The following is a 12,165-nucleotide window of genomic DNA, read 5'->3' on the forward strand; positions in this document are numbered from 1 at the left end:
ATTTTACCTATTTATTTATTGTTTACCTTGGAATTAAATCCCTAACCCCATATGGCAACCGCAGGTGTCTGACTCCCGGGTACTCGACAAAACACAAGTTTTACTAACTCACGGGTACTCGACAAAATCTCGACTCAGACTCACAGGTGCAACTTGTTTCTGCGCATGGGCTCTGTGACAAGTGACTCAGTACCCAATTTGTGACCAATAAGAACTGGAGTAGCTAAAAGGACCCTAGTTTCCCATCTGAGCATCACTCAACAGTAGTGCTGTGGACCCTAACCAACCTCTGTAGTCACCAGTTCAATGGCCGACCAAACATGCCTCATGAAGCAGGTGGCATACACAAGCAAAAATAAGTAATACAATCATTTCTAACGATTCTAAGCTCAGGAAGTGGTGAAAAAAAAGCAGGTGGATATTGTATTGCATACAAATATTGGCGATCATGCTCCATCCAGTGGTAGCAATTCCCCATTATAAAGGAGAGCAGACAATTACTTTCACCACGTGAATACAATTCGTTGCCAAAGTGTACAACAGTTTTATTGATCGATGATCAACTCAAGCTTACATGGTTACATGTACACACACATCTCTAAGTAGTGGTCATATGTGCACTAACATGAAAGCAAAATACTTTGTGAAAGTCATCTAATGTTACGTGGGTGCAGCCTGCTAATAAATCTGATGCGGGCTGTTGTTGACATGTTGCTATGACTACGGAGTGATATTTAACCCAATATGGGCACTTTGTCGGGGAGTTTTATGGAGTCCACCATGGCTTCCTGTTGACTGCGACCACACTTATGATTCAGTAACAACGTGTGTCACACCAAGTTAGACAATCAGAGGAGCTCATCCTCGAGCTCCTGACATATGGCACTCATTAAAACACATATATTTGCATTTCCTGTTATTCTACACAAGTACTGGACCCAAGTGGCTGACCAGTACAACATACATCTTTATTAAACTTTACTCTGATAAAGGCCGATTTCGCAAAGCTTCGCAGAAGAGAAGAAATGTTAATGATGAGACATTTTTTTTCCCCACAATCTCTCTGAAGTGGAATCTCGTTTTACAAAATACTGTAAACAGGAAATTCAGGAGGCTGCGTTGAGAATGAACACTGTTTGTGAAACCAGCCATGAGAAGTTCTTCGAGCAGTGTTAGGTATCGACATCAGTTCGACCGTCCGCTGGGTGCATTTACAGGCACAGAGCATCCAGTCAGCCAATCGCACATGTGTGTCCGTCGTAATGCACGTGTGATGAGGAGGTTGCTGTGGACCTTCAGTTGAACCCTGGAGCGTGACGACCTCGACGGTCTTCAAGAAAATACTTATTGGATTGTGGCGGTGAAGTCAAACAACCGAGGAGGAAAGGATGTCTTGATGTCTCTCTGACACGGACAAGCGCGTCCACAGGGTTGGCCCTTTGTCCATTCAGCATGTCCACACCTGGGGGGAGACGACAAATGGCAAATTAAGACGTCATCAAATAACCTAATATATGCAACTGAGCATTCACTGCCTTACATATTTGTATTCTTTGTACTCCAAATGATGAATTAGGTCAAATGTACAGCATATATGTGCCAGTGTTAAAAATAAAAAGCTAGCAATCAATCTGACCGATATCGTATCACATCTACACAATAATGTTTATGATGCACGACCTTTGTGATTGACCAGTAGCCCCCAATGGAAGTAATGGGTATTGCATTCAAACAGGTTATAATTTGCTGTGTTTATAAAAGATCTCCTCACTAAGAGGTTTCATGCAGGTATGATGAAGCAGGTGACGTAGTCGACCGTGTTCTCTTAACGCTCTTGAGGGCGCTGCTTTTATTTTGACAAAGAGAAGCCATAACATCATCGTCCTTGACTGCATGGTGCAAAAAGGAGATGTGATGGATGTCAAATGGACATTAAATATGGTATGCTACCTTCACCGTGCTGTCCACTGCTCCAGAGAAGAGGCGACCTCGGGAGACAGCCAAAGCTGTTACACTGCCCTGGTGTCTGAGTAGGGTCTGGGTGCAGATCATGTTGTCCATGCTCCACACCTGAACACACACACACACACACACTCCTGTATCCTCTGCACTGAAGTAGCAGATAAGCAAATGAACATTCCTCACCCTGAGTGAACGGTCATAGGAGGCACTGAACACTTTAGTCTGGTCAGGCGTGGAGATGACAGCGAGTGCGTAAACGGTCCCCACGTGACCTGTCAGGGTCCGCACCTGCTCTTTGGACTCAATGTCCCACACCTGGACGAGAGGTGTTGGCAGCATTGAAAAATGTGTATGGATTTGGGAGGCCCGTCAAAGAATGAGTTCGTCGTGTGTCTTACATGGATGAGGTTTTCATAGGTGCCACACACTATGTGGTGGTTGGTGACGGCGATGGAGTAGACGCTGCCTCCGCTGGTCTGCAGGACGTGGACACATTCCAGGGAGCGGATGTCCCAAATCTGCCAGGAAAATAGAAGAAGAGGAGTAACAGGAAGAGTCCGATACATCATGCCAACATTTTAAAGTATTTTTTCCCATCATATCATTCATTCATTCATTTTGTACCGCTTATCCTCATGAGGGTCTCGGGGCGTGCTGGAGCCTATCCCAGCTGTCTTCAGGCGAGAGGCGTCCCTAATATTACCACTCAAAACTTCATCACTAAAACCGCGTACACTTGGACGGATCAATTTAATACTCAATACAGTATTAAATTGTATAATAAATACAATATCAGTTACGAGTCAATGTCATCGTTATGATATATTTTTCAGTTTTCTTCAATTGTCATTCATTCATTCATTTTCTATCGCTTATCCTCCCAGCTATCTTGAGGGCACATATGGACAAACAACCATTCACACTCACATTCATACCTATGGACAATTTGGAGTCGCCAATTAACCTAGCATGTTTTTGGAATGTGGAAGAAAACCGGAGTACCCGGAGAAAACCCACGCATGCACGGGGAGAACATGCAAACTCCCCATAGAGATGACCGAGGGAGAAATCGAAGTCGGGTCTCCTAGCTGTGTGGCCTGCGTGCTAACCACTTGTCCACGGTGCAAACCCATCATATCATGTTGGACTAAATTCGACTCTCAAGATATTTGGCTTCAAGTGTGAAGGATCAAGGACTTTTAGACTTTGGTTACAATTGTTTTGTATCGGTGCTTCCTGATTTGTAAGTATTGTGGCAAACTACCATGAAAAATATTTGTTATCCTTCTTGCAATACAATCAATTGACTATTTGTTTAAAGCAGTGCTTCTCAGTTATTTTCTGTCATGAAACAGAAATGTGGGCTTCACTGCGGACGAATGGTTAGTGTGCAGGCCTCACAACTAGGAGACCCGAGTTCAATTCCACCTTCGGCCATCTCTGTGTGGAGTTTGCATGTTCTCCCCGTGCATGCGTGGGTTTTCCTCCCACATTCCAAAAACATGCTAGGTTAATTGGCGACTCCAAATTGTCCATAGGTGTGAGTGTGAATGGTTGTTTGTCTATATGTGCCCTGTGATTGGCTGGCGACCAGTTCAGGGTGTACCCCGCCTCTCGCCTGAAGACAGCTGGGATAGGCTCCAGCACCCCGGCGACCCTTGTGAGGATAAGCGGTAAAAATGAATGAATGAATGAACCAGAAACACCCCACTATTTGGGAAGCACTGGTTTAAAGTAAGCATGATTGTTTACTCAGCATTTTCTGTGTAAAATATCCTAGTTACACAGAAATTGTGGGCACCCTATAATTCAAGCTCTATGAGAGCAGAGGCCGCCATTAAAGGAAATACGGTAAGTACTGTGCTGGCAGCTGTTGACATTTTACCATTCACCATTTTAACCATCACCTTCACGGCAGATAATAATGATGTGTTTAGTTAACATGGACAAACATCTGAATAATGTGAAAATAATGTGATAATGTGTACATAAGCGCCCTCCCTTTACCTTGATGGTCTGATATGAGCCGCTGTACAAGTGGTTCTGGGAGGCCACCAGTGCTCTGACCCAGTGATTTAGCCCAGTCAGCTCCTTCTTCAGCTTCAGCTCTGTGCCCACAATATCCCACACCTACAAAACAAACACAACATTAGGTACACTTTCATAATACAATGGCATCCAATATGCATGTGTATTATTGGGACTAATTACCTTGGATTATCTGTACCTCAGTAAATCGTAGATGTGTACTCACCAACACACACACAGACACACACACACACACACACACCAACTGAACAATAGTAGAAACAAGCTGTGAGCCAGGTCGTGGAAATGGTGCTAATTGCTTGTGTTGCATAAGAAAAGACAAAAATACACACACTCCCCTCTTCTTTGCTTCATCCCTTGTAACCATGGAAACAGATATTGCTAAGTCCATCTCCTTACAGTCGACTTGCCTCCTCCCCGAGACTTCACTCACACTTTTCTGTCCTTTATTTGTATTGACTTGAAATTATACGGATACAAGTCTCAGAGGTCAGTCAAGTGGCTTGTTTCTATCGTGGATGAGCCATCACTGTACCTTAATGGCCTTGAGGGAGCCGCTGAACAACATGTTGTGGGAGGAGACCAGCGTACAAACTGGGTTGTCATGGGCACGGATGGTGTTGACTTTCTGTAGAGTCTGGATGTCCCATACCTACACAAAATGGACACACACACACTTTCTTTTACATCAAATACACAAGCAGCCGGGCAATTGAACGTGTATTGTGCCTTACAATGATGGTGCAGTCTGCAGAGCCACTATAGAGGCGGTTTCTATGGAAACAAAAACATTGTCTGACCAAATTATACTTTGGGGGGGGGGACTTTCCATTGCTGGCTAGCAAGTGCACATTGTGTTTGTGTCAACTATATTACCCCTGGATGCAGAGCGCCAGCACAATACCGTCGTGTCCCTCCAGGGTTTTTTGACACTTGTAGGTAGTGCACGTGTCCCATACCTGATGGGATGCGGATAGAAAGCATGAATTTTGTGCGTCACTCGGAAGAGAAATTGAATACATAAATAACTGAACGCTTTGCAAGAATTTCATTAAGATTCAAACACATGCTGATAAAGGTGAGCTCGAGTGGAAAACTGTGAGTGACCTAGAAAACCAGCGGCTATTTAAAAAAAAATAAGAAAACATTAGCCGCACTAATACACGAGTGTGCAAATGCAACTAATCATTATGAATGTACAATGAGCAACTTGATGGGTGCGTGTTCTGCAGAACAAATAACCCTTAGGGTCTCTAATTAGCACCATGTGGAAAAAAAACAGTTGTTGGAAAGACCTGTGGCTGCAGGTAACTGCCTGATGTAGTTTCTGACGACACCACAAGACAGCAGTAGCTGCATTTGAAGAGGACTTGTCAGCAACTATGTTTACCTCAACCTCTGTGGCTATATTTCAAGCATTTATGCTAGTTTGAATATCTTGATCTGTGTTTATAAGGTTTAGGGAAAATGGGTGGAGCTTTCAATAAATGTATTTTACCTATTGGGTAACGCTACAATCAATCTCACAGCATAAATACTGTGGTGAAGTGCTTGTGTTACCTTAATAGTCTTGTCGGAGGAACCAGAGAAGAGGAGGTCTCCGGTGGAGTAGACACACAGACACCATACAGGTCCCTGGTGGCCAACAAATGTGCCTTTGCACTTGAAAATCTGCTGAGGGTCATAAGCTACAAAAAAGACAAAGAATGAATGAAAAAAAGAAAGTAGGCAATGAGGAGGAATAAATAGGAAAATTATTCTTACATCCCAGGATTCCCATGTTGAGTCTAGCATTGATATGGGACAGCTCATCCTGTAGAAAAAAACAGATTAACATCAGGTGTGACCTTTTATTAAAAAGCACACACACTCTATTGCTATTCTTAGGTTTTATGTATCATGACACCATTGACATTGACACACATAACATTTACAAAAGTCCACAGTTGTGGTTTCCATCATAATAATTTCCATTATTTCCATCATAATCATCAGCAAAAAGGGAGATTATGCATGCCAAAAATGTACACATACATCATACCTGTTTAAAATTGCATGGCTTTAGTTTTGAATGGGACCATGATGTGTTAAAATGTCATCATATTTGGAAAAACAAAATATGTCATTTCAACACTTAATGGTCAATGTCAAGCACGGTGATGGAATGCGGATATGTGTCAAGACTAAATACATCTTTTTCATGTACGCTAAACAGAAGGAAAATGACACAACATAAAAACATAATGACATAATGTCAAAGACTCCCAACACTTGAAAGGTGATGTCAAATAGAAACCAGACCTCAAAACGCTCTCAGCGGTGGCAGAGGAGCAAAGCAAGATAAATGGAACAAGCACCCTTGGCAAACAAGGTACCGTAAAACGGGGTTATAAGGTACGGCGGGGTTATAAGGGACAATTTTTAGGGTAATAAGGGACAATTTTTAGGGAAAATGTTTTAAATATAATTCTGCCTTATGTTAAACAGGAAGCTGCTTTGTGTTGTTTTTTTTCTCAAAGAAGCATATATTCTTGAACAAATCGTTCAAAAAACATTGTCCCGAAAATTGTCACTTATTACCCCACCGTCCCTTATAACCCTGTTTTACGGTATGTTACTACTTCTATATGGGATGTGTCTGTTCTTGATTTGATTCTGTCATATTTAATCTTCAGTCATTTTAATTGTGTCTAAATGTACAAACGCAAAATCTAAATAAAAGTAATACAAGTCTAGACCTCAACTTGAGTAACATGCTGTGGCAGATTCCATTGAGGGGCGGTGAAGTTGATAGCTGGTGATGCTAAGATTCCACTGAGCCGGTGCCAGTTGGTGCCAGATCGCGCCAAAGATTATGTGATTGGCGCGTAGTGGCTCATGGCAACATGCCGAGTGAACATTAATTCGGCGCCACAGCAAGCCAATACGCGGCAATCACATAATGTTTGCCACGAACTGGCACCGGCCCACTGGACTCCGAGCATCATTGGTGGAACTTGGCGCGCGCCATTACATTCTAGTGGATTCCAATAGGCGGATTGTTTGCGACATTTGGTTCCACTTGGTAGACACCTGCATCTAGCAATCGACGCGACAAAGATTTTAAACATTTTTTAAATTTTCTTGCTGCCGTTACGGGCCACCACGAGCCAATTGCGAGGCAGTTTGAGCCACTGCATGCCACTAGGCGCCACAGCAAATTGCACTGGCACGAACCGGCACCAACTGGCGCGGGCCCAGTGGACTCTTAGCATGAGACACCGATTCTGTCAGTCAGTTCTAAATATGAACCCCAAAAAGTGCCTTATCACTTGTAGGACCTTAGAAGACCTGTGAATAAATGATAAGCCGCTACTTTTTGGTCACGCTTTGAACCCTGCAGCTTTTACAGTCATACAGCTAATTTATGACTAAAAGCTACCGGATAGTTCCCTTGATGCCTAGAGTGCAGCTTCAGGAAGCAGTGGTGTGGACAAGTTAAGTGGAAGCTAATATCACATTTTGAAGTCTCCGATCTCGTACACATCTGAAGTAAGTGTGATCATGACGGCATGATGAAGACGATAGCTCAAGCTAAATGGCTAATTTGTCTCCAGAAAAAAGAGCAAGAACTAAAGAGAGCAAGAGGATGGCAATGAATTACTTTTTTGGTAGGCTGCTGTATTACACAAGCCATATTACACACGTTTTTATTACACACTGTTCGGCGTGGTTTGAAAAAAAAAAATATTTTTTTATGATGCTTACATACCGGCCAATAGTCCTGCAATTACGGTAAGCCAAACATCAAATAAATAACTCACACGCACGTAAACTACCTTTTTTTGTTTTACTAACATTAAATTATTACTTACATTGAGCATAGAGGCATCTCGACGAAATTCCATCAGGTCCTCACCCAGTTTACTCTGATTTTCATCAAGCATATCTAAAACACATACAGTTTTTTATATCACAAAAACAAACTGCTCTGCAAAGTCTGTATAGTTATGGCTCAAAATACAAACGTACCTAATTTGAGCTCCAGGTTCTTCTCTAGCTGATCTAATTTCTCTGATAGTTTGCCCAACATGGAGCGGAGGAAAGCAATGTCTTGGTCCTTTTGGGCTAAAGTTAACTGCATCTCATGGAACCTGGTAGAGTCAAGGGGTCAAATAGGATCCCCAGAGAGGTGGTATGGTATGGTACAGTTTTATTACTACTTAAGTTACATTAAGAAAAATCCTATGCACAATTTAATATGCAAGATCAGAAATAATGACCACATAAGCAAAATGCATTATTTTCAGCGCAGTATTTAAGCAGTGGTTAAGCTGTAGTGAGCGTGATCACCTGTCATCAGTCTGCTGCAGAAATTCCTTCAGCCCTTCAAATTTACACACCTCTAGGTGTGTTTCATATGTGTCCTGGTTACCGATGAAAGCACACCTGTCGAAAGAATGCAGTTAGTCAAATGAAAAGTGACTCATAATAGATGGACTACTGGAGACAGCGGGAGCTTTTTGTGTTTTAAATCTCACCCGTATTTGGAATGGGGACACTTGATGTGCTCGCATTCTTTCAGATGAGCCTCCAGGTTCATGGTGAGCAACGGGGGGCAGGAGGGGTTGTTGGGGCACCGGACTGGCCTGTAGTCACAACTGGCCTCATGTTCTCTGCATATGAACAAGACAACAATTGAAAACTCCTATTTTCATGGTGGAGCAGGCATCCATCAAAGCCTTGTGTGTTCCCTTACTTGCGTGAGGATAGTTTGATCGTGAATGGGCAGCCCAGAGGATCCACTTCATAAGCACCCGGCTTCCCCGCCACGGTGGAATTGGAGGCTGCACCGACACTTGCACTGCTAACTGTGGCCCTACAGCCGTATTTACAGTGAATGAACAGCTCGCCGATTTGCTCGGCAACCGCTATGTTGTTCACCACAACCGTTAATTTTGCTGCATCCACAGGGCACTTGTCTGGAAGAAGTCCAAGTGTAAATTATATATTTCTCTTTAAAAAATATATCAAATAAACAAATAAAACTACATCCATCTCAACTCACCTGAGGTCAAGGCACATCGTCTGCAGAAGGTGTGCTGAGGAATATCGGAAAATGTTATGAGTTAGTAAGTACACACTTCTTTTTAACACCAACAGGCAATATTCTAAGCCTATACGTATCCAGGCTGCATACCACAATGATGAGGGAACCATCACTACTAAGAGGGAGTCAGTCAATACAAAGGAGACCAGATAATGGCGCCATGGCTAAGCTTTTGAATGTGGATTAGTGTATAGTACCCCACCAGTATCTGCCAACACTAACTGGAGAGTAGCAAAGAAATGAAAACTATTTTGAATGTTAAAAACACCATCGTATACACCGTATAACAACATACATGCCATTATTTTATTATCTTCTTAGAAGTTCCATTTTCTCTGTCCATAGAGTTTTAAAGAAGAACTACACATTTTAAGATAGACAGCTGATCATGATGGTTGAAAGACGTAAACTTACCCCACATGTAGTGATGACGGGGTCCTTGAAAACATTACAGCACAACTGGCAGCCTAGTTTTACTGACGGCTGTTCAGCAAATACCTGCGGCTCCTAAATGTAAAAACACCAACGTATTCAAATGTGATGCTGTGCATGTTTTGTGTGTACAGTAAGTATGGGACGTTATTAGACTCACCGTGTCTTCCTCCTCTTCGTGCAGAGAGAAAGTGGACCGCAGGGACATGGTGGATTCTGAATGGAGAGATCGCACAGAGATGGCCGAATCCGACCTCCTCGGAGTACCAATGGGTGGCTGAGGTAAAGAAGTGGTTGTGGCTTTACGCACTCAGCTTGTGAATGTGTCATAGCAAAGGTGTGTAAATAAACGGGTACCATTCCGTCGTCATCATCCCGAGGGGAATATGTTAATGTACTGGAGGAGGAGGGAGTTCTTCTGTGCTGCTTATAGGAGCTGGATGATTCTGCTGAAAACAGAAGAATAATTCCAAGTGACGCTTAATAGGGCAGCAATAACCAACCAAAATCAGGAAATTAGAGAAGAAAACTATTCAATGACGTATGTGTCTCACCTTTAGCTCCAGCAGCCACGGCTGAGAAGGTTGGACCAAATGACGTCTCCATCCTGCTCTGCAGGACAGGAAGGTTACATGAATTGTTTAATTATTTCAGAGGAAGAACGTTTGGACCATACCGCATAGTATAGTACATGTAATTATATTGTGTGGTGGTGCAAATTCCGATTTTAAAACTAACTCTTGCATTTTGACATCATTCACCCGTGTTAATTTATTTGCAGCTGCCTCACAATTCTCAATGTTTATGCACAAGACTCTTACTTTGGAAACTACGATGCCATCTAACTTAAATCATAGATAGATTGCAATCCTGTAGAAAACACCGGACCGCAAAATATGTATTCATTTGTAACACTAAACCTTTAGCTCCTGTTTGTCTTACCCCGCTAGCTGGGTCAGCCGTGGGAGTGGAGGGGCTGCAGGGAATGATATCTGGGTTTTCTGCTGTTCCACCAGAGTATGTGTTGTAATATCTTGCTCCTGCTCATAACCCAAAATGCACACACATGGAGAGGACACACGAGCAAGCCAGATAGTCGTTTAGGCCTGGGGAAACAAGAGGGGAAAAAATGTCAAAATTGCACTCACAGCCTTCTGGATTATTGAAAATAATCAAATCCAAAGCATGGGATGTTCGCTCACATGCATATAAAGTAATAAATACATGTCATGGGAAAAATCAGTGAATGAATGCGATTGCTCCTCCTGCATGCTGCCAGCGAGCCTCGCCAATGAATAACCAGTGCGAAGGAGCCAACGGGCCCTGGATGCCAAGGCTTGGTGAGAAATGGGTAGAGCGAGAAGTGTTGACATACTAAGAACAGTAAAGCACAAGTCAGTGAGTAAAATTGAGATGCAACTACTACAGTTTTATCAAACAATCAAACATCGTTTTTAATTTCCAACAGAAAGTCACAAAATAATAAAAACTATAAAAGTCGAAAGCCCCACTGAGAGGCTGACAGAGAGGCTGTAAAACAGACAAAGGAGAGAGGAGGAAGTGACAGCCAAAAACAAGTGACCCGAACAACGCGACTAGGTTGCTCACAGAAAGGTATGCAGAGAGTCAGCTAAAACAATAATGGTCTGCAGAATTTGTCAGCAAACACTAACCAAAACCTTTTGATTAATCGCTCCCACTGCGCAACGGAGTGTTTGCACAAGCCATGAGATTCCCGTAAACGAGGAACCTCTCACCAGAAAAGGGGGGCGGATACGGACTAGTAAAGTTCAACCCCGACAGCGAGCCTAATCTTCAAAGGCCTTTGACTTTTGATGTGTGAAGTCGTCCGGATTCGTACACGATAAACTGCACGGCATTATCAGCTGTCATTTTGGCCAGTAACGATTTTTAAACTGCGATAACGAAGCGGCTAACGCTAGCTGCACAGGCTTGTTTGCTAGCTTAAGTTAGCTAATGTTTTCTAGTAGCAATCACAACCAAACGCCGTCTTTTAACACGCTATGCTCGCTGCCAACTGATGGCTGACGCTTTTTTCTAGCTATCAAGACACTGTTTCTAAAAGAGGCTGCTTTTAATGTGTGGACATACCATTGTTTTAGCAACGGCGCAGTTCCAAGTTTGCAGACGAAAATTCCGAAATTCCTTTTCCACCTCTATCGCTCTCTCTCGCTCTCTCTCTCTCTCTCTCTCTCTCACTCGCTCAGACTCAAGCGCACAAGGGCTATGCAGCAATGCATGAGTGGACATGTAGTGTACTGCACACGGAATCGCTTACTTTCCTCAACCTGGTGGACTACATCACCCATGATCTGTTCACAGTGCGGTGATTGGAATCCGTGCTGTCAGTAAATTCCGTAGAGCGTGTATTTTTTTAAATTATTTTTTTCATTTTAAATGTTTTATTCTACTGGTTATTCTACTATTCTACTGGTTATTTATATATTGGAATTGACATATATAAGAAAAAAAAATTTCTTATATATTTCAATTCCGAAAGCGACAAGTACAGTTATCCATCCAGAAAAAATCAATACTGTACAGTACTGTATACTTTTGAGACCTATACTGTTTAATGTTATGTTGCTGTACTCACATTACAAGAAGAAAGC

The 12,165-nt window shown here is 42.7% G+C and overlaps 1 protein-coding gene across 2 annotated transcripts; it reads right to left on the reverse strand.

Annotated features, from left to right (window-relative positions):
- Positions 1–48: 48 nt before the first annotated feature.
- On the reverse strand, positions 49–11,787 carry traf7 (TNF receptor-associated factor 7). Of its 2 annotated transcripts, none has more exons than XM_058050170.2 (22): positions 11,645–11,787; positions 10,475–10,638; positions 10,087–10,144; positions 9,890–9,978; positions 9,693–9,809; positions 9,515–9,607; positions 9,059–9,092; positions 8,750–8,972; positions 8,532–8,666; positions 8,344–8,439; positions 8,023–8,144; positions 7,866–7,939; positions 5,776–5,824; positions 5,572–5,699; positions 4,888–4,970; positions 4,746–4,785; positions 4,547–4,663; positions 3,970–4,092; positions 2,361–2,480; positions 2,146–2,277; positions 1,951–2,070; positions 49–1,462 (listed from the first exon to the last, which is right to left on the reverse strand). In XM_058050170.2, exons 3-22 carry the CDS (start codon positions 10,136–10,138, stop codon positions 1,448–1,450), a joined length of 1,962 nt encoding a protein of 653 aa, XP_057906153.2. In that variant the 5' UTR covers positions 10,139–10,144; positions 10,475–10,638; positions 11,645–11,787; the 3' UTR covers positions 49–1,447. The 2 variants fall into 2 exon arrangements, with proteins under 2 accessions (XP_057906153.2, XP_057906152.2); XM_058050169.2 differs by having other exon boundaries at positions 9,890–9,981.
- Positions 11,788–12,165: the final 378 nt, after the last annotated feature.

This window comes from Doryrhamphus excisus, linkage group LG16, assembly GCF_037039965.1.
Source record: "Doryrhamphus excisus strain RoL-2023G ecotype Guam linkage group LG16, RoL_Dexc_Guam_v1.1, whole genome shotgun sequence".
Taxonomy (NCBI): domain Eukaryota; kingdom Metazoa; phylum Chordata; class Actinopteri; order Syngnathiformes; family Syngnathidae; genus Doryrhamphus; species Doryrhamphus excisus.